General features: G+C 38.5%; 1 protein-coding gene and 1 long non-coding RNA gene across 10 annotated transcripts in view; one reads left to right on the top strand and one right to left on the bottom strand.

The window, feature by feature from the left end:
* Positions 1-565: 565 nt before the first annotated feature.
* On the top strand, positions 566-15557 carry LOC125614242. Its single transcript, XR_007344847.1, has 4 exons — positions 566-1367; positions 2510-2642; positions 3468-3553; positions 15261-15557. It is a non-coding gene; the product is annotated as an uncharacterized LOC125614242 (long non-coding RNA).
* Positions 7970-22984, bottom strand: part of LOC107159833 (zinc finger protein 182) — a 35090-nt gene continuing 20075 nt past the window's right edge. For all 9 annotated transcript variants that reach the window (XM_048796648.1, XM_048796650.1, XM_048796647.1 and 6 more), the window contains one exon: positions 7970-10813. In XM_048796648.1, coding sequence (XP_048652605.1) covers positions 9186-10813 — 1628 coding nt within the window. In that variant the 3' untranslated portion in view covers positions 7970-9185. The remainder of the gene's footprint in view (positions 10814-22984) is intronic.

The following is a 22984-nucleotide window of genomic DNA, read 5'->3' as shown; positions in this document are numbered from 1 at the left end:
AAGGATGCTGATTCATAATGGGGATGGGTGGGAGCATGAGAGGAACAGATGAGCTTTAAATAGGGCAAAGGAGGGGGAGGAGAAGGGGTACAAGGGGGTAGGAAAGACAGTGGAATGAGATGGACATCATTACCCTAAGTACATGTATGAAAACACAAATGGTGTGACTCTACTTTGTGTTCAACCAGAGACATGAAAAATTGTGCTCTATTTGTGTACTATGAATTGAATTGCATTCTGCTGTCATATATAACTAATAAGAATTAAAAAATTAAAATTATTTTTTAGTTGTAGTTGGACATAATACCTTTATTTATTTATTTATTTGTTTGTTTAATGTGGTGCTGAGGATTGAACCCAGGGCCTTGCACATGCTAGGCGAGCACTCTACTGCTAAGCCACAACCCAGCACCCCCCACCCCTGCAAGCTCTTTTTATTTTTCATTTTGAAACAGGGTCTTAATAAGTTGATTAGAACTTCACTAAGTTACTGAGGCTGGCCTCAAACGTGCCATCCTCCTGACGCAGTCACTGGAATTACAGGTGTGTGCCACTGTGGCCAGCCCAACTTGATAATGTTTTTATTTATTACTACTTTTTACATTATTGGGACTTATTTTACCACCTTTATGTTAATAAATGTTTGGTTTGTTTCTTTCTAAATTCCACTTGTAATTTATACAGTAAATATGTGCATTTTCCTTTAAATTTTTGCTACATTCTACTGTTTTCATATTTAATGTATACTCGTTGTTCATTTCTAATATGTTCATGACTTCAATATTTGATTTTAATACAGTAATAATTTAAGAGTGCAGAATTTTTGTGTTTCTAATTTTATTGCATTGTGCCTAGACAAAATGTTCCTATGATCATTGGGGACTTTCTTTATGACCTTCTATTTAGTCATGTATGTTTGTAAATATTTCTTCTGTATATGCATTATTGGATTTAAATATGTGCATGTTCACTTACATCCACATATCACATATATATCAAACTTAATAATTGTGTTATTCTGTGGAGAGCTACTCTGAATGATTTGCGATTTCTGTCTTGGAGCGGAGAGGCTTTGATGGTCACTACATCTCGTGGTGACTTGGACATTGGCCGGGTCCCAGAAGTTTTGAGGACAGTTTTCAGACATCACCCTACAGCCCCGCCCTTTGGTCTTACAGGTCCTTTGTAACTCTGCCCCTTCTTACCTTTTTTGGATGAACTTTCTAAGAACAAGTGTCCTCCCAATAAAAGCCCACTTCCGAAGTTCTCTCTCTCCCTTCCCCCTCCAGCCTCTTGTGACTATCCCTCACTCTCACATTTGGGGAGCTTGAGGCTGAGAGCAGAGCCGTCCTGAAGCTTGTTTAAAGGTAAAGTGTGTCTGTGTTTTATTTGGTGTCCTTGGAAATTCACACGAGTGACCTTAAGTTCAGCTGCCCTCGGCGGGCGGGGTGTGGGCAGCATTATTCAAGTGAGTCATTGCACTTTATTCATTTGCTCTGAGAGGAGTGTTAATTTCTGTCTGTAATTGCAGATTCATCACCATTTTTAACAGCTTTATGGCCTTTAAGTATTTTATTTCTTAGAAGTAGTTGGACACAATACCTTTATTTTATTTATTTTTATGTGGTGCTGAGGATCGAACCCAGGGCCTCACGTGTGCTAGGTGAGTGCTCTACCACTGAGCCACAACCACAGCCCCTGACCTTTAAATCTATGCTAGTGGGTGCATAAACATGCATTACCATCATGTCTTTTGATGAATGTTACCTTTTGTTAATATAAAATATCCCTTTTTTGTGCTGCTTAATGTTTTTGTCTTCAAGCAACACAGTAGCCAAACTATGGAACCAGCCTAGGTGTCCATCAGTGGAAGAATAGACCACGAACGTGTTGTATATATACACAATGGAGTTTTAGCCATAAAGAAAAATGAAATTATGGCATTTGCAGGAAGATAGATGGAACTAGAGACCATTATGTTAAGTGCAATAAATCAAACTCAGAATGTCAAGGGTCATGTTTTCTCTCACGCAGAAGCTAGAGAGGAAAAAGGAAGACAAATGTTGCCGTAGATATCCTAAAAGGGAGATTGGTAGAGGAAATGGACCAAGGGATAGGAGACAGGGAGGAAGGGGAGAAATGCTGGAGAGAGATATTAGCCAAATTATATTATTATATTGTGTGCATATATGAATATGTAACAACAAATCCCATCAATATGTACAACTATAATGGACCAATAAATAATGAGGAAAATGTTATGACCATTTCTCATTATTTTGTTAGCATTTGCCTAAATTTTTAGTTTATTTTTTAAATTATTTTTCAATATTATTAAATACTTTGAACAGTCCAAAATGTATAGAGGAAAAATACTTGGGTATTGTTGTGAACTGCAAGTTTGCTTCACCTCCTTCCATTTATATGGAACCCCTGCCCCCTAATGGGATGGTGTTAGAGGGACATCCTAATGGTGGAGCCCTCATGATGGGATTAATATCTTTATAAGGAAAGAAAAAGACTAGAACTGGTTCCTTCAGTCATGTGAAGACACAAGAAGATGCCATCTGCCAACCAATCTGCCATCAATAGCTTTCAGATCTGCTGGTGCCCTGATCTTGGACTTCCAAGTCTCCAGAACTGTGAGCAATAAATGTTTGTTGTTTAGGTCCCAAGCCTATGGTACAAGAGTCCCTTCCTTCTCTGCAGGGGATAAGTTCCAAGACCCCCCAGTGGATGCCTGAAACCACAGAATGTACTGAGGCATTTTAATTTGATGCCTTTTACTCTTTAACTAAGTACTTTCATATACTGTGGCCATAGCTTTTGCAGTTTGAGATGTAACAGCAAAACTAGCAGATTTCTTTTTCCTTCTTCACAATTTCTGAGAGAAGTTTCATTCTTTTTGTAGATTTTAGCAACCTCAACATACAATTATTTTCTTATTAAAGGAGCCACTTCTGTCACTTCAGATGGAGCCAGCATGTGTTGTTGCAGGATCAGTGGCATTGAAGGATGAGGGAGGAAGGTGGCTTTCAAAACCTAGACACAATTTCATCAAATTCCCTATATAGGCCTGCCTTCCCCAGAGATTAGGTGGCTGATTCTCCATAGCACTTCTCCATGACACAGTCCTCTGAGCAGGGTCCAGGTGCTACCACTCCTGTCAAATCAAGTCTTCAGTGTCATCCTCCAGTGTCACTTGTCCTGCAGCAACATGATGGTCCCACCCATAAGGTTAGCCTGGGTGCTAAGGAAAAGTTATCTGGGAACTTCTTGTTTCTGAAGTACTAGCAATGCTCAGGGATGGCATATTCCTCTTTGTTGCCTCCCCAGTAGAATGATCAGACCTGGCCAACATGGAAGTGGGCAGCTATAGTGCAGTCCCTGAAGCTGCCCCTTTCTCAGCATCAGAGGCCCCTACCCTAAGCAGATGACCTGAAATCTTGAAACTTATCTTCTTTCAGGTTGTTAAAATCCCATATCAGACCTGATCTTCATGTGTGAGAAAGAGGAGCTTTGGATGCATGGAGGAAAATCTCAAGTCACTTAGGTGAGTGGGCACTGTTAAGAGGAAGAAGTAGAAGATTTCAGTTGGTGAGTGGGAGGTCAGCTCTTTTGCCATGTCTTCCGTTAAGGATGTAGGCCTCTGGTGGTTATTACATGAGATGAGAATTTCTCCCATTAAAGGACTTTTCCACAGCTGCTTTTCATGGCCAACTTTTGAGAACCAGCCCTGTCTCCCTTCCTTTTCCTCAGGAACTGATTGCTGCCCCCTTCAGCTGGAATGAGCATTCTAGGATGCCCTCTCCTTCCCAGGCCTTTCAACTTTCCCTCCCTCCAGTTGTCATCAACTCCCCTCCTTAGGCATTCAAACATTTATAGATGGATGCTTTTTCAATCTGTGACTTCTGTTTCTACTACATCCTTGTTTCATCTTGAGAAAACCCCCAAACTATTTTCACCTTGTGTTTTACAATCTGATACCACCTTCCCCAAATTTCAACTTCTTTCAAGGCTCACCATTAAATGGCCCCATCATTTTCTTCTCTTTGTTCTTCCTTGTCAAAGGGATAGAGTATTTGTTCTGATTGTTGTTGTTAGAGGAAAAACAATTTATATAGTTTGAGCTGTATTTAACAACCTTGATAAATTATTCTAATAATTTATCTATGGATCCTTTGGATTGGCTATGTATATCCTATCTACAGAGATTGAAAGTTATTCATTCATTTCCAGCCATTGCTCCTTTTGCTTTTTCTTGCTTTATCACACTGCCTCACATGTTCAGTATTATGTTGAACAGATGTGGGCCTAACAAGCATGCTTGTCTCTTTCATAGTCACAGCAGTGAAGATTTTCCCATGTCACCATTAAGGTTTTTAAAATTTTTTTAGTTATACATGGACACAATATCTTTATTTTGTTTATTTATTTTTATGTGGTGCTGAGGATTGAACCCAGGGTCTCTCGCGTGCGAGGCGAGTGCTATACTGCTGAGCCACAACCCCAGTCCCACCATTAAGTATTACTATAGTTTTTTGATTGTTTGCATTGGAGTTTGAACCCAGGGTGTTCTACCAGTGAGCTATATCCCCAGCCCTTTTTATTTTTTATTTTGAGACAGGGTCTCACTAAGTTGATGAGGCTGGCCCACAAATTATGATCCCTCTGTCTCATCTTTCCAAGTAGCTAGGATTACAGGCATGTTCCACCACACCCAGGCATGACTACATTTTTAAAAAATACTCTTTATGAATGAAAGAGGAGTTTTGGATGAAGGAAAGAAAATATCAAGTTACTTAGGTGGCATAAGGAGTCCCACTATTATGTATAATTGTAATGCACCAGTAAAAATATTTTTAGGGGGTACTGAGGATTGAACTCAGGGGCACTGAACCACTGAACCCCATCCCAGCCCTATTTTGTATTTTATTTAGAGACAGGGTCTCACTGAGTTGCTTAGCGCCTCACTTTTTGCTGAGACTGGTTTTGAACTCATAATCCTCCAGCCTCAGCCTCCCGAGATGCTGGGATTAGAGGTGTGCACCACCCCATGCCTGGCAAAACATAAAATATTTTTAAAACAGAAAAAATACTACCACCAGATTAATTCTGTACCTAGTTTGCTAAAATGTTTATATTGTGAATGGGTTTCAAATTTTATGAAATCCCTTTTTTCTTTATGGACCTTTACTATATGATTACATTGACTGTTATCAAATTTATTGCCATAAATCTTTTTTCATAATTCCCATATTATCCCTTTTTTGGAGGGTGTACTAGGGATTGAACCTAGGAGTGCTTTACCACTGAGTTACATCCCCAGCCCTTTGTATGTTTGTGTGTGTAGTGCTGGGGATTGAACCCAGGGCATTGTGCATGCGAGGCAAGCACTCTATCAACTGAGCTATATTCCCAACCCTCCCCATCCCTTTTTAAGTTTGCATTTTATAACAGGGTCTCACTCAGTTGCTTAGGGCCTCACAATTTTGCTGAGGCTGGCTTTGAACTTGCAATCATTCTTTCTCAGCCTCTTGAATCCCTTTAAATGTTTATACTATAGTGAAGTCCACTGTATCAAGTACATTTGAAAATTTGTTTCCTTTTTTTTTTCCTGACTGGAATTTGGGATTTTATTAATCTCTTCAAAGAACTAGCTTTGATTTTTCTCTATTATTTATCTACTAGGGGAAATGAAAACAAATAAGATGGACTGGGTATGGTGGCACACACCTGTAATTCCAGCAACTCAGGAGGCTGAGGCAGGAGGATCATAAATTTGAGGCCAGCCTCAGCAACTCAGCAAGACCCTCATAACTTAGCAAGACCCTGTCTCAAAATAAAAATGGCTGGAGTATATCTCAGTAGTAAAGCACCTTTGTGTTCACAATACCCCCAGTACAAATAAACAAAAGAAAGAAAAGAAAATGAAACCAATGTTGGAAGAGACTCATAAGAAGTGCTATACATAGGTAGTGTCACACCACATTTTGTCACTTGCCTGAACTGCCTTTCACTCCACTATATCCACCACCCTCTCTCTCACAGTGCCTCACACCACTCCACTTATTCCACTTTGTTTGCATCACCAACATTCATTCTGTCCCCTCAGTCTTATCTCCAAAACATGACCCATGTGCACTGGCACTTGCTGTTCCTTTTCTAGTACCTCCCTCCACTGGGTATTTCCCCCTCCCTGCCCCATTATTTCATATTGACCAAGACCAAGCCCCTCATTATACCCCATTCAACCACACTTGGTCCTTTATTATCCTTCTCTCTCTCTTTCCCCTCATTTCAGCCCATTTATTCACATACTGCAGTCCATCCCCATCCCTTTCCCTCTAGGCCTGTGTCTCATTTACCTCGATTCATCAGTTATTTGTATCCCAGGAAACAGGAATCCAATATTCACGGGAAATGGTGAGATCCAACTCTCCTCCATCTCTTTAGTAAAACCCCAGGAAGATACTCCACCATTAGGAAGATGCCTTTGTTTCCAGGGCCTTTGGGAATCTTCTAGCAGACTTCATCAGGCGCAAGCCAGTCAGCCCTATATTTCCTCTCCCTGCAAGGCACTGAATGGGTTATGTCTAACTTAGAGTTCAATGGGGAAAAAAGTGGGGGAGTCCAAGGTTTATTTTCTTACAATATACTTCATGGGAAAAAGAAGACCAGGAGGGCATAGACTGTCTCAGGTCTAACTTACCCACCTATATTAACAAACTCAAACCTTGCCCATCCCCAGATTTTACATACCTTAGCTCGCCCACTTCCACCAAAGATGGCCCTTGTGAGTAACTACATTGTCATGAGGACACAACTACTGTAATTCACAAGCAGGACCTCTTGTTCTAGAGCAAATATCCTGTGATGTGGGTTTGGTCATGGTCATTCAGACCGTGGGACTCAATCTGTCTTTCACCCCAGGAAATATGTGCCACTATCAGCAGTGTGACCACAGGAGCAGTTACACAACATCTCTGTGGATCTTTTTTTAAAAAATTTTTTTGTAGTTGTAGATGGACAACATGCCTTTGTTTATTTTTATATGGTGCTGAGGATTGAACCCAGTGCCTCACGCATGCTAGGCAAGTGCTCTGCCACTGAGCTACAGCCCCAGCCCTCTGTAGATCTTTTATACCTCTTGTTAAAGTAGTGTGTGTGTGTGTGTGTGTGTGTGTGTGTGTGTCAGGCATGGGGGTGCTTGTCTGTAATCCCAGGGGCTCAGGAGGCTGAGGCAGGAGGATCACAAGTTCAAAGCCAGCCTCAGCAAAAAGTGAGGCGCTAAGCTAAATAAAATACAAAACAGGACTTGGGATGTGGCTCAGTGGTTGAATGCCCCTGAGTTTAATACCTGGTACCCCAAAATAAAAAAAAAGTATGTGTGTGGGGCAATTTAAATCATTTCAAGATATGGAAAGACTGTGGTGAGCATTAACACAGAATCTTTTTTTTTTTTTGAGAGAGAGAGACAATTTTAATATTTATTTTTTAGTTCTCGGCGGACACAACATCTTTGTATGTGGTGCTGAGGATCGAACCCGGGCCGCACGCATGCCAGGCGAACGCGCTACTGCTTGAGCCACATCCCCAGCCCAACACAGAATCTTTTCACAGATGTCACTGTGCATACTAAAGAAGAAATGTTTTCCAATCTCAATTACTTTAGGTTTAGGTAGTATGGTCTCAGCTGGCGTGAGAATCAATTATTTGCACCCTCAGGAAAATAATGCTTATGTGCTTTAGGAATTTAATATTGTTCTGTCTGATTATTCTGTTTATCCACTCAAAAAAACTGAATTTCATGGCTGGGAGCATAGATCAGTTAGAGCACTTGTCACATCATGCTTGTGGCCCTAGGTTTCACCTGCAATGTCACAAAAAGAAATTCCATATTGAGCTTATTGATACTAAATGTCAATAAGCTATGTCTTGACTCCAACTTCATTACAACAGAACAAAATTATGCTTTTTAAAATTTTATTTGTTCATTGAAAAGGCAGTACATCCACATAATACAGTTTTCTAAAACTATGAAAGGATACACAGCTATCTCCCTCCCAGTTCCCTGCCCTCAGCACCCACTGCCCCTTCCCCAAGGGAATCAAGGTTATCAGCATCTTGTATCTCTTTTCAGAAATGGTTTGTGTATATACAATTATGTACTTACCATTTTCCCTCTTTATATACACATCGTGACATACTATGCTGTACCTTGCTTTTCTTCCCTAATAATTTGGAGGTTGCTCCACATCAGTAACATAAATGATATCCAAGTTTCTTTATCATTTTTTTCTACTTAGGAATCTGTTGTACAAATACATCACAATTTCAGGAAGCAGAATCTGGGGATTTCATTTGGACAGCTTCCAATATTTTCGCAAACAGTACATCAACAAACACCTCTGTGTGTTCATCATTTTGACAATCTTGAAGTTGAGTTGATGTCTTGGAAAACATTTGTGGTTTTGATTTTCTGTGAAATATTCTCTTTGAATGAAAAGTTTTTCCTGGACTTGCTATTCGCTGGAGGTTCATGTTGGGAAGATACCAGGAATATATTCTAGGAAGATCAGTTTTTCTAAATGAGCTCCACACACACACATTTGTTAGTTCTTTCACTTTACTTTTCCCAAGTCACTAAACAGGAGATACTATGGGTTCTTCACAAGGAAAAGTCCCTTCTTTTCTCCAAGGTGCCCACAACTATTCCTCCTATCAGTACAGGCTACTTTCTGTAAATAAGGCTTGTCTGAGTATCTCCTTGTTGAGGCCCCTGCCTGTTTCTCCTCAGATGCCAAATAGTCTAGGAAGCCTCCTACCTGCTCATGCACTCTGTTACCATGGTTACAGCTGCCTGTGATGCTGTACCTTGGAGTGTATCAGGACCCTCTGCTTAGAGTCCTAACCCATGCTGCCTCTCATCTGTGGCCCTGCACTGGGTCTTGGTTTCCTCTGCCTCTGGAGGCCTCTGGTAGCAGTTGTCTCCTAATTTTATCACATATGGAGCTCACACTTTTGCTTCTTTTTCTCCTGCTGCTCTTGGGTGAAAACTGAGACGAAAAGAAGAAAGGCCAACTTTACTCCCTGTGTTTAAACCAGAAGTCAGAACGTACATTTAAAATAGTAAATTGACACAACTTTCCTTTGGGGTACCTAACAGACACTCACTTTACTCCTTAGTGTGCCGTGAGCTTTGACTTCCGGGTCTTGCCTCTCCCATGGGCCTTTTTTCCTGTATGGGTTCTCTGATGTACAATAAGGTTGGATTTTTGGGTAAAGGCTTTCCCACACTCTGTACACTTATAGGGCTTCTCTCCAGTGTGAGTCCTTTGATGGACAGTGAACGTGGACTTTTCCCTGAAGGCTTTGCCGCACTCTGTGCATGCATAGGGTTTCTCTCCTGTGTGTGTTCGCTGATGGATTATGAGCTGGGACTTCTGGCTAAAAGCTTTCCAACATACAGGACATTCATAGGGTTTTTCTCCTGTATGAATTCTTTGGTGTATAATGAGCTTTGACTTTTCTCGAAAGGCTTTGCCACACTCATTACATTTATAGGGTTTTTCTTCTGTATGAGTTCGTTGGTGTATTATAAGATAGGACTTCTGGGAAAATGCCTTTTCACATTCATTGCATTCATAGGGCTTCTCCCCTGTGTGACCTCTCTGATGTAGCATGAGATAGGACTTCTGGGAGAAGGCTTTCTCACATTCATTACACTCAAAGGGTTTCTCTCCAGAGTGAGTTCTCTGATGCACACCCAGATTTGACTTTTGGGTAAAGGTTTTTCCACACACGTCACATTCATAGGGCTTCTCTCCTGTATGTGTCCTCTGATGTACAATGAGGGTCGACTTCTCATTGAAAGACTTCCCACATTCCGTACATTTATGGGGCTTCTCTCCTGTGTGAGTTCTCTGGTGCGTAATGAGGGTGGACTTGTCACTGAACGTTTTCTTGCATTCGTGGCATTCATGGGGTTTTTTCCCTGTGTGAGTGCTGTGGTGTATAATCAGATCAAGCTTCTGGATGAAAGATTCCCCACATTTAGTGCATTCATAGGTTTTCTCTCCTGTGTGGGTTTTCTGATGAACGATAAGGTTTGACTTCTGAGTGAAGGCTTTTCCACATTCATTGCATTCATAAGGTTTCTCTCCTGTATGAGTCCTGTAATGTATAATGACAGTTGACTTTTCTCTGAAGGCTTTCCCACACTCAGGACACTCAAAGGGTCTCTCTCCTGTATGAGTTCTGAGGTGTATAATTAGCTGAGATTTTTGGCTAAAAGCTTTTCCACATTCGGTGCATGCAAATGGTTTCTCCCCTGTATGAGTCCTCCAGTGGACAATGAGGTGTGACTTCTTGCTGAAGGTTTTCCGACATGCAGTACATTCAAATGGTTTCTCTCCATTTTTAATTCTCTGATGAAGACTAAGACCTTTCTTTCGCCTGAGGACTTTCCCGCATTCTTTATATCCATAGGGCTTCACTACAGGATTTGATTTCTCAAACTCGGTATGGAAGAATAATTTTGCACACCCATTATCGTGTTTCTTTTCCACAGCACTTCTAAATAAGTCTACATTATCTACCATATCATTTCCAAATGTTTCAAGTTTATGAGGTCTTTGTATTGGAATACCAAGGCTTGTACTCAGATGAAGAGTGTTTCCAAATTCATTACAGTCGTGGCCATTCTTGGTAGTCATTATTTTCTTGTCAGGGAATCCAACTTGCATCAAGAGACATTGATCTTGGTCATCCTGATGCTGGCTCTCAATCTTTTCACCAACTTGGCAGACTTCTAGAAAGAAGTACAATAAATCATCTTGATACACTGAAATTAGGGAATGGACCTTCTTTAGAAATACCCTGCTATATGACACTCTTACCTCATTTTAGCAAAGTCCCTAGCCTAGAAAAAAAATCTTTTACTAAACTTCTACCTACTATCTTTTTTGTTGCCAATATCCATCTTAACCCTGACACCTCAGTTTCTTGCCTCAACTTTTACATCAGCTCTGGAGACATTATGGTCATGTGGACTGTACCTGACTTATCCTGTTTCCACCTAGAAAGAAATGCAACAGTGCAATTCCTAGACTCAAGTCTTACAACAACACTGAATTCACATTCTCAGTGAATGACAGAAAAATCTTGAATAATTAGCCTGAAAAAAACAAAACTCTAAAAAATCATTGCCCAATCTGGGTTTGCCAGTATATCCATCCAAGCTTGTATTCACAGTCCTTCAACACAATTATCTCTACTCCTGTGTGAGCTACTGCCTCTAAAAATACTTACTATTAATGCCAAATCCTTTCTCATGTTCCATACCCACACAGCCCTGCTGTCCTCCATATTTTGCTCTATTCAGAATCTAGATAACTTTCAAGAGGCAATTCTGTCTTTTCAAAAATTTTACTCCGATTCTTCTATATAACGTAAATTTTTAATAATTTCTAATGTATTTGGTTATCTGTACCACTCATTTAGGTAATTAAAACTTCAAAGCCTTGCCTATATTTTCATATTTCATCAACTGCATGATGCACAGTATTTCATATTTTAACGTGTCTGAACTCAGATAACCCAAGCTTGCAAGCAATAATTAATTACTGGCAATATTTCTTTCTTAGTCGGATGTCTTAACATTAGTGGTATCTTGAAATCACTAAAATATGGTGATTTTTGCATACCTATATATTTTTAAATCATGTTTTGTAACCTATTTTTTTCTTTACACTTTTCCCCCAAAACATGAAAATTTTCAAGCATGGAAAAAAGTTGAAAGAGTACTATAACTTCTCATATTACCGCTCAGATTCCATAATGCTAACATTTTGTCATAATAGTCATGGATTTTAAAATGGTTCATGTAGCTGTGGTTCTCCTTCCTATGACTTCCTTTCTTTGGATAGCAAAGCACTAGTTTTTAGCCAGGGATTAATACAAAATCACAGAAGAGCCCTTTGTAAAATGTACTCAGAAGGACCCAAGCTTCACCCAAGGTCTGCAGAATCTGAATCTCCTTATGCATTCAGAAGCAGAATGCCATCATGGGCTTAAAACAGACTTTCTCTGAGGGGCTGGGGTTGTGGCTCAGTGGTGGAGCCCTTGGCTAGCATGCATGAGGCACTGGTTTCGATTTTCAGCACCACATAAAAATAAATAAATAAAAACAAAAGTGTTTAAAAAAACAGATTTCCTCTGAAATTAAAGGCAACTTCCTGCTAACTTATTTGTCTCCAAGATTCAAAACAGTCTCCTTTGATATTAAAGCTCCAAATTGTTATAACTTCTGAACTTCCTCATACAGAAAATAAAAACTCCCTCCAGCTGATGTCAGATTCTCTGGCTAACTAAATTTGCAGATGTATGTTTCCTGCCTTTTGTCCCACTTTGCCTCTTATAAAAGCTTTCCTTACCCTTGAGTTTTCTGAAAATGGAGATTTGAGATAGAAAATGTCTCTTCCTTCAACGTTGGCTATTTACTCGCCAGCATGACTCTAAGCATTTGTGGAGCAGTGAACTGCCAGCAAGGATCATCCCTTGAGCAACATAGCTCAAGCTTGCAGTGATCCATAAGGATCCATAAGGAGGAGGGAGCTCGACCACTCAAGACTTGCCAAACCTACAGTTAGAATTTCAAGGAAAATCCCAGAAGCCACCTAGAGACACTTTTATATCCTGGGATTCATGCCCCCCACAACCCCCCAACTCACATTCTCCCACATTTCTTGCTATAGCCTCAAGCACTAAAAATTATTTGTTGGTAAGGGGGAAAAAGGTTAGTTTGGCAAATGCCAGGTTCCCACTGGTTGTCCTCATCAGAGTGCACACGGAGAATTTTATTTTCGCTCTTTGAGTCTTTGGACCTTGAGTGGGTCATTTTGTGTTGGCGCTTAGATAAGCCATTTGGTTGCAGGGTATTGGTTGACGAGGTTAAATTTGAAGGATGAAAATTTCCTAGTAATTCTATTGGTTTGTTTGGAGAGCTCTTTTAGGTTGGGTTTTGGTTTGGAAAAAGATTATAACATTGCTTATATATCTAAAAATGCATGCTGAGTTAATGTAACTATTTTATATATTGGTTACTTGGTGATTGGCTTAACAGGCTAACACTGATGTCTGCAGCAACATATTAATCTACTAAAATAGGGAATTCCATTTCAGAAGAGCATATGCAATTCCTGGGTTGGAAGGAATTATGGGAAGCTCTTTTGGAAGGTGCATATAACGAAGGTCCTGATCACCTTAAGGGATGTGTAGAAGGGCATAGGCAGCCAGAGCAAGATGGTGAGTGAGAAGACTGGGGGCAGGGCCAGAAAAAAAGAGCAGGAAGAGAGTCTTCCAATGAGGTCAACTTCCTGCTTGACCAAAGTGCTCCTGGACACAAGTGGGGGATCCATTCAGACAGATACTTCTGTACTCATGCTCCTAAGCAGGAGATCCAATAGAAAAAAAATAAAACAGACATGTGGACAGAGGGGGCAGTAATCAGAAATAGTGAGGAGTGCATGGACAGGGGAAGAGACAGGGAAAGGAGGAAATTCAAGAGACTATAAAAAGAACTGGCCAAAACTCCCCCACCAGATTCCCAGTTCTGGGGCCACTTTTCTTCAGAGAAGTCTATCTGTATCTCTGTCTCCTCTACTATAAACCTATACTTCTTGCTTGCTTCTTCTGTGTCCTGTTCTTTGCTGAATGGAGACAATGAACCCAGCACCCCTAGACAGCAAGAACATCTGTACCTTTAACTGCCCCATTCACCCCTAGGTGTTTGGGAGCTTTTTTCCAAGTACACTTTATTGACCCAAAACATTTCCCAAGCTCCTTGTATCATTCACCAGATAAGCCTCTATCAAAATCTATCCAAACCAGGCATGGTGGCACATGCCTGTAATCCCAGCAGCTGGAGAAGCTGAGGCAGGAGGATCACAAGTTCAAAGCCAGCCTCAGCAGAAGCAAGGTGCTAAGCAATTCAATGAGACCCTGTCTCTAAATACAAAGTAGAGCTGGGGATGTGGCTCATTGGTCTAGTGCCCAGAATTCAATCCCTGGTACCCCCCACCCAAAAAAAGATCCACTTTAATTTGAACTCATGAGTTTACTTTTTAAAATTCTGCATGCTTAAGTTATAAATTTTTGTTTTGTTTGATTAAAGGTTTTTTAATTTTATCTAAGGGTCCTTCCACCCCAGTAAGAAATTGGTTATTCCAGTTTGTTGGTCTGAGTCTTTGAGATGTAAATTTTCTATCTGGCCTCAACTGAAAATGCAAAGTTAAGATTTGCAGATTGCTTAAAGCTATATCAGATAACAGTCAGACTTTTAAAATGGCAAATATAAATTTTAAATTTTGAGATTTTCTTGTGTGCACCTGCTTATATATTATTTATTTGCATGATACTGAAGTGGCTTATAGATAAGTAACATAATTTATAACCTATAAGTTACCCCAAATCCTTTTGATTGACACTTTAGTAAATCTGTGACAAGTTAATTTGAACTTATTGATAGTAAGGCTTTTGTTAAGATTTGGATATGAGTTGTCTTCCAAAAGGTCCTCTGTTAATGCAGGAATATTCAGAGGAGAAATGTTTAGATTATAATAGCTGTAACCTGATCAGTCCATCCTAATTTGAATGGACTAACTTCCTGGTAACCGTGGGAAAGTGGGGCATGGCTGGAGTGGGTGCATTAGTGAGGGCATGCCCTGGAAGAGTTCATCTTCCCTTAAGCCCCTTCCTTTGCTCTCTCTGTATTCTGGCCATCATGAGAAGAGCAGTGCTCCTCAACCAATTTCTTCAACCATGATGTTTTGCCTCATCATGGTCCCAGAGCAATGGAGTCAGTCCACTATGAACTGAACCTCTGATACTATGAGCCAGGTATTTTGGTTATAGCAATGAAAACCTAACACACACATAAGTGCATACCAAAAAGTGGGGTTGTTGCTGTAAGTAACATGACCATGTGATTCAAAAGCCTTTGGAACTGGTTTGTAGAATAAATTTAGAAACATTTGGAGATGCAGGCTTGAGAATGTTTACTCTTACATTATATATTAGACATATGTAACTTGCTTTTGCTTTTTACAGAGGCTCACAGCTGAGAGCTTTTGAATGGACCAACTGCTTGGAAACTATGGGCAGATGGTGTGTGGCTGGGATGGGGTGGTCAGTGGGATTATGCCCTGGAAGAGTTTATCTTCCCTGAAGCCTCATCCCCTTGCTTCTCTGCTTCCTAGCTGCCATGAGCCAAACAGCTTTCCTCTGGCTGGCCCCTTCTGCTATGACGTTCTGCCTCACATCGCCCAGAGCATGGAGTGGACTGACCATGAAACTGTGAACCAAAATAAAAGTTGTTACTGACAAGTATTTAAGTCACAGTGACAAAAAGCTAACTAACATAGATGTCTTTAAAATCTGATAAATCATTTTTTTCTGGCCTCCTAATCAGTTGGGATATTTGTCTAAGGTTTTTTTTTTAATCCTTTGTTTTGCTGTAAATCCATTAATGAAAGCTTTTCTAAATAGAATTGATGACTGACAAAAAATGTTTAGTGACCTAATGTCAACACTCTGACAAAAACTGGAAGAGCTTATCTGCTTTTTTGTAATAAATGAGCTATGCTATTTTCCTATCCTTTGCTTAGATTGAATTCTTTAAAAATGCAGCTTTTAAAATAGTTTTCTTTTTATAAGGAAACCCTGAATTAAGAATTTGAAATCTTAGGGTTTTCATACCTCAGAAATTTTGTTTTCTTTTGCTAAATATGGAATCCCTTTATCTCTGTATGATATCCATTGTTTATCTAAAATATTGTTCAATAGATTTGAAACTTCACAAGTGAGCCTAAGCATTAAAAATGTCTAGATAGAGTTTGAACAGAGACCTAAAAGGTTTAAAATTAAGCATAAATAATTTTAAATAAAAATATATTGACAGAATTCTTAAAATTAAGGAATTTAATTTTATTTGGTAACACATGACCCAAAATGCTAATTATCTATGCATGGTTTCTAATTTCTGGAATAATATCATTTTATAAGGATAAATAAATCATGGGTGTTTATAAATCATGGGATATTTGTTGTTGTAAATTGATCATAAATTTTAGCAGCACTCCTTAAAAAGTTTCTTCCTAGTTGTAGATGAACAGGATGTCTTTATTTTAATTGTTTATTTTTATGCTGTGCTAAGGATTGAACCCAGTGCTTTACTCATACTAGGCAAGCACTCTTCCACAGCCCTTTAGCAGTACTCTTAAAAATTAACTATTGGTCTGTCTGTACCTTCATTCAGTAACCTAAATGTTATATACATTTCCATAATTTATTATATTATTTATATTGGATATGAAACATTTAATGTTTATCAGTTTTTAGACATTTGCTTTTAAAACCTGTTTGTCTCTTTTCAGTTTCTTTTTACAACTTCCTTCTAAAGATTCATGTTGATATCCAGGCCCTAAATTCAAGATTATTAAAAATAAAACTGATGTTAATTAGCCTTCAGTAAAAACAGACTAAAAGCCTATTTACAATTCTCTGAACTAACATTAGTCTCTTCGCTAACCTAGAGTAAAAAATGAGTTAGTATGGTGTTGCATATAGAACACCTCAGGTAATTTCCATTTGTGTTTCTGTATTTTCTGTACAAACTGCCTGAGTTTTATAGTTCTCATCAGCAAGATTTTTTTTACTGCCTTCTTCAAAAGTGTCCCTCAAAGCTGTGAAGTGGATTCTACACCATATTTTATGTTGAAAATCTAGTTTGTACTATTAAATGTTATAGAAATTTTCACTAAAAATATATATAACAATAAATGTAGATCTATATTTCTAATATGTCATCATACCTCTTTTCTTCAGGATCTCCATTATTTGAATGTATTTTATTTTCTCCACTATTAATTATCTAAAGACACAGGATAATAATTTTACTTTTTAAGTCAGAATTTTAACTTGGAAGATGTTTTAGGTTTGATGTATATCTCTTCTATCAGTTACAAGATTTTTAAAACAATAAATAGCTGAATGAAGTAGTGCATGCCTGTAATCCCAATGGCTTGTGAGGCTGAAGCAGGAGGATTATGAGTTCAAAGCTAGCCTCAGCAACAAGCAAGGCCCTATGGCTGGGAAGGGGTGGTCAGTGGGGGACCCTGTCTCTAAATAAAATGTAAAAAGGGCTGGGGATATAGCTTAGTGGCTAAGCACCCCTGGGCTCATCCCTGGTACTCAAAACAAAACAAAAACAAAATGAATATTAGATTAAAATGTCTGCTATTTTTTCCAAAGTAATGTTCACTAGATGAGAACTTGTACTCTATTAGATAGTACCAGCGGTCAGAGAACACATATTTTGTTACAAATGAGAATATTTGATATGAAAATTTTTAAAAAAATATTGTTCACTTTCTTGTTTGCTTGATTAATGTTTAAATTCTAGAGGAACTTCAAGTATTTCTTAGAATAATAGTCCACTCTTAGCAAAGTTTACAAAGAACTGGCTTAAAAAACAAATATCCAAATAACCTTGGATAATTTCCAAGGTTTTCAGCTGATTTTGTTAGATTTCTGATTGCTTAAAAGAAAAAAAAATTAAGTCTTACAATAATTTGAATTTAATCAAATCTTTTTTTCCTAGTTGAGTTTTTGTTATTGCTGTTGTTTTGTTTTTCGTACCAGAAATTGAACCCAGCGGCACGTAACCACTGAGCCACATCCCCATTCCTTTTTATTATTTTTATTTTGAGACAGAGTTTTGCTAATTTGCTTAGGGCCTCACTAAGTTGCTGAAGCTGGCTTTGAACTTGCCATCCTCCTGCCTCAGCCTCCTGAGCCACTGAGATTATAGGCATGCACCACTTTGCCTGGCTCCCAGTCTCTTCTTATTTAAATGAACTAGTATTTTTATAATGATGGGATGTTATAAATCATGATATCTTAACATGTTATAAATAAAATTAAATTATTTTGCTAAGTACTCTAATAACACCTTATAGATTGCCTGTAGTCATAGTGAGCCATGATCTCTAAAGTTGATAAGGGGCAATCCTGCTTTATTCATCCTTCATTTTAAAACAAATTTAAGGTTGAATATTTTGATACAGAGTAAGTATGACTTCTGATTATTTTAATTTTTTTCAGTTGTACTGTTCACATTGTGAATTATTTTGCAAATAACATTTAAACATATATGTATTTTGAAATAATGACATGAATTCTTGTAGACTATGTTCAACATTCCTAGGGTTCTATGGAATGTATCTAAATTCTAGAGATGTTATGAAATGTAATGTTAAACTTTACCTAGATAATGATTATCCTTTATTTAGATAAAAAAGACTATCTAATAGGCATTTTTCAGTGCAGATCTGACTGGACTGCTTTTGTTTTTCTACAGACAAGTTGGTTTTCTTCGATTGAATAAAAATTTTAGAACTAAAGAAATTGTGTTTATTAGTCCAAATTATATAAACTGGATTATTAATGTTTGGTATTTTTCCAGCCTAAGAGCTAATCTTTTCAAAAACCTTCCATTGCTTAAAATTGGCAAAAAGGGGTCTTGTGACACTGACTCATAAACTGTCATTTCCCCTCCTACATGAGACCACTCAGATCAAATGAGACAAGGCTCCTGCAGCGTGGGACAAAGATGCTTTGCAAGTAATCCACAATGTCTTCAGAGAAAATTGTTCAGAGATGGTGGCAGGGGGCGGGTGGATCACATGGAGCTACTTGTCAAACCCTACCAAAAATAAATGGGGGAGGTTATGGAAAGGGAGTTCTTACACTCTTATGTGAGCTAACACTAAAGCCCTTCCCCCAAGTAGAACTATTAAATATTTCAGACTATTTCAGAAATAAGCATCTAACTCCTTATGTTCAAGTCCCTTGATGTGATTTGCACACCAATCCAACAATGGACTGCCAGCCAGATGGCATGGAGCCCCAATTCTCTCAAGATTAAGGGGATGAAATTAATGGGAGATTTGAAATAGACTCCTTCTGAAATTAAGGGAAACTTCCTGATAACTTGCTTTGCCTGCAGGAATTCAAATAGCCTCCCCCTTTGGCAGGGTACTAGGGATTGAACCCAGGGGCACTCGACCACGGAGCAATATCCCCAGCCCTATTTTGTATTTTATTTAGAGACAGGGTCTCACTGAGTTGCTCAGCGCCTTATTGTTTGTTGCTGAGGCTAGCTTTGAACTCTTGATCCTCCTACCTCAGCTTCCAGCACCTGGGATTGCAGGCATGTGCCATCACACCCAGCTGAAACAGCCCCCTGAAATAGCTGTTAAAACAGCTACAAACTGTTTTAACTTCTGAACTTCCTCCCACAGAGGAAAGATGCCAAGGAAGTTGAGACTGACAGGTTCTATGGCTAACTAAATCTGCTTATATACATTTCCTGCCTTTTTCTTTGCCTCTTCTTATAAGAGCTTCCCTCGCCCTTGAGCTTTCTGAACATGGAGATTTGAGATGGGAAGTCTCCTCTAACTTCCTTGAGAGCTGGCCTATTTTCCTGCCAACTTAATTCTGCATGTTAAGCCTCGCTTCTTATCCCTGATAGTAATAAGCTCTCTAGTCAATGAACAAATCCTAGCTCAGACTTTCACTTAATGAGTGGCCTTAGGCAAGTGACCTAATCTATTTCTATCACTTTTCCACCTATTACAAATTGTAACAGTACATACTCAAATGAATACTGGGAGGATCCAATTACATGTGAAATCTTGCACTGCACAAAGGAACTGTTTTAAAAGTTTTACTCCAGCCGGGCACAGTGGCACATGCCTGTAATCCCAGCGGCTGGGGGGCTGAGGCAGGAGGATCCCAAGTTCAAAGCCAGCCTCAGCAAAAGCAAGGCACTAAGCAACTCAGTGAGACCCTGTCTCTAAATAAAATAGAAAACAGGGCTTGGGATCAGTGGTCGAGTGGCCTTGAGTTCAATCTCTGGTACAAAAAAAAAAAAAAAAATTAGCCTGACAACTGTTGTGATTATAAAGAGCCATTACATTACTATAAAAAGAAATAAGGAGTATCTTTATATATTTATCATGTTCTTGAATGTGTGAAAAAGAAGGTAGACAAAACTGCATAGTATGCTACCATATTTTTAAAGAGAGAGAGAGAAAAAAAATTTTTTTAATATTTATTTTTTAGTTTTCAGCAGACACATATGCACATATGCCAGGCGAGCGCGCTACCGCTTGAGCCACATCCCCAGCCCAGTATGCTACCATTTTTTAAGGAAAGAAATGAATATGAATATATATTAATATATGCTCATATTGTTAAAAATTATGGAAGGATAAACCTTTAAATTTCACTAAAGGAAATGGAAGGAGGAAGGGAGGACGTAAGATGAAGAAAGAAGCTAGACTACTCTGAATATATTGTGTTTTCTAGATTTGACCTTGGAACTAAGTAAATATTTTAAAATGTTTTATAGAATCTTAAAGAAAAACAATATACAATAATTCCTAATAACAGTAATCATCCTTTTTGTCTGCCTTTCCTAAAGACCAGACAGAAATGTCTTGATTCTCAGTGCATCAACATGAATTAATTTGACTCAGTATACACATACAATAGTCTCAGACTAATACTACAATATTAACCATCAGATATAAAATGAATAAATTAAAAACTTAAGTCCAGAATTTCATTTGGAAGTATCATTTTGAATACATGAGGTATTTTTTTCTTTTAAAAAAAACTTATAAATAGTTCTTAACTCTGTCAGTGAAAAGGCCTAGAAATGATTCCCTAACATCCATGCTGTGGTATTAAAAACTAAAAAGATCCAGGGCTCCCTAGAGGAAATGGTCAATTCCAAATCAGAGACAGGGAATATACAGAATGAGCCATAAACTTGTAGCACCAGAAAGGAAGGACAATACCAAAGGCTTGGGGGCCAAGTTGAAAGAGTTTCTACCAGCCAAATACAGGATAGTTTTGACTCCTAATAAGGATAATAAGGCAATTGATTAAGAAATAAAAATATTTAAATCCTTAAGTCTGAGAATGATACATTAAAAAGGGCAAATTATTGTTTACCTTTGAATTAAGCTATAAAATCAACTCATTTCAAACTTAAAAAAGTCACTTAGCCCATCTTTTCTGTATACTATATAGCTCGTGGTATCCAAATAATATATGCAGGGCAAATTCTCTATATAAGCATTCCATCAAGAAAATGACAGAATGAAAACATCACCATTTTGCAGCCATTAATGAACTAATGGGTCTGAGCAGTAATCACCAATAACTGGTAGTTACAGATAACCATGCATAACATGCCTCCTAGCAGAAATTTTTAAATATTCCAAATATGATCCAGCTTCTAGATCTACCAACTTAAAGGAATAACTGGGGAGAGTAGATTATGTCAAATACCACCATGGGGTATTTAACAGAAAAATCCAGAATCCATAATACTAAAGGACAAATCACCTAGTTGCTTATAACAACAAATGGAAAAAGAGATGAAGGGGAATCTATAGGTAAGAGAATGAGTAACTATAAGCATACCCAGCTCCCGGTGCTGATTTTTAAGTACCAATCCCATTAAGAGGAACAAAAGATCCTTGCAGAAGTTGCTGATTCCAGGTCTAAAACAGAAAGGTGATGTAGAATGTGTATTTGTGCTAGAATGTAAGCAAGTGCTCCAAGAATGATAGGGACATGGGGAAAGGACAGGGGAACTACCCTGAAAAGAATTCTGCTAGCCAAACTGAGCACAGTTTGAACACAAAAATGAATAATGACAGTAATGGATGGTAATAGTGAAAAAAATAAACATTAATAACTGCTTCAGGCAAGAATCATCAGTGAATATTAAAGCTAATGGGCAAAAGTTTTGAGGAAACATACAATTATCACAGGGTACAACAGTTCCATTGCTATGTATCTGCTCAAATGAGAACATACGTCACCACAAAAAAAAAAAAAAACGTGCAAATAAATGTTATAAGCATTTTTCATAATAGCCAAAAAGTAGAAACCACAAAAATGTTCAACAAATGAATAAATAATGTGGTCCATACATACAATGGAATATTATTCTTGTGTAAAAAATAAAGTGCTGGTTCATGCTGTAATGTGAATGAACCTTAAAAACAGGTCACATGAAAGAAACCAGACATAAAAGGCCATATTTTATATGATTCCATTTATATGAAATATCCAGAGTAGGCAGAACCATAGAGGCAGAAAGTAGATTAGTGGTTACCAGCAAATGGGGAAAAGAGGGAATGGAGAGTGAGTGTTAAGAATAGGGGTTTCATGGGCTGAGGATATAGCTCAGTTGGTAGAGTGCTTGCCTCACATGCACAAGGCCCTGGGGTTCAATCCCCATGTACCACACATGAAAAAAGAAAGAATAGGGGGGTTTTTTTGGAGACAATGAAAATGTTCTAGCATTACTAGTGATGGTTGCACAATTCTGAATATACTAAAAACCACTGAACATTTGAAAAGGCTAAATTTTGTAATAGTGAATTATATCTTATTATTTTAACAAACAGATAATCAAGGAGCTCAGTGGTAAAGCACTTATCTAGCATGCACAAGGCCCTTGGTTCAAACCCTAAATACACAAAAAAAATCAAGATATTTTAGGATATCAAGTCTGACAGGAAATACCTAAGTCAAACAAGAAGTATGAACTGGAGAATCCAATATGGAATTAGCATTAGTATCCAGGCCTGTGACTAATGTGGGCCTGGCAGATAAGTCAGTGATGGGTGAGAATCATAGAAAGGGTAGTGCCAGGGAGTGACAGCATTTAAAAGACATTTACATATAAAAGGAATTGTGCAGAAACTTGCTGGGGAGTATCAACTTAACAAGAGCAATGTGGCATGTGGGAACAGGGTTAGGGCTATCAATCTTGTATCTGTGGTGTTCCTATCCCCATCCAACAGCATCAAATGGTCACAATATTATCCTAGGACAT

This window comes from Marmota marmota, unplaced genomic scaffold, assembly GCF_001458135.2.
Source record: "Marmota marmota marmota unplaced genomic scaffold, marMar, whole genome shotgun sequence".
NCBI lineage: Eukaryota > Metazoa > Chordata > Mammalia > Rodentia > Sciuridae > Marmota > Marmota marmota.
The sequence above is the reverse complement of the archived record's forward strand: the minus strand, read 5'-3'. Positions and strand labels throughout refer to the sequence as shown.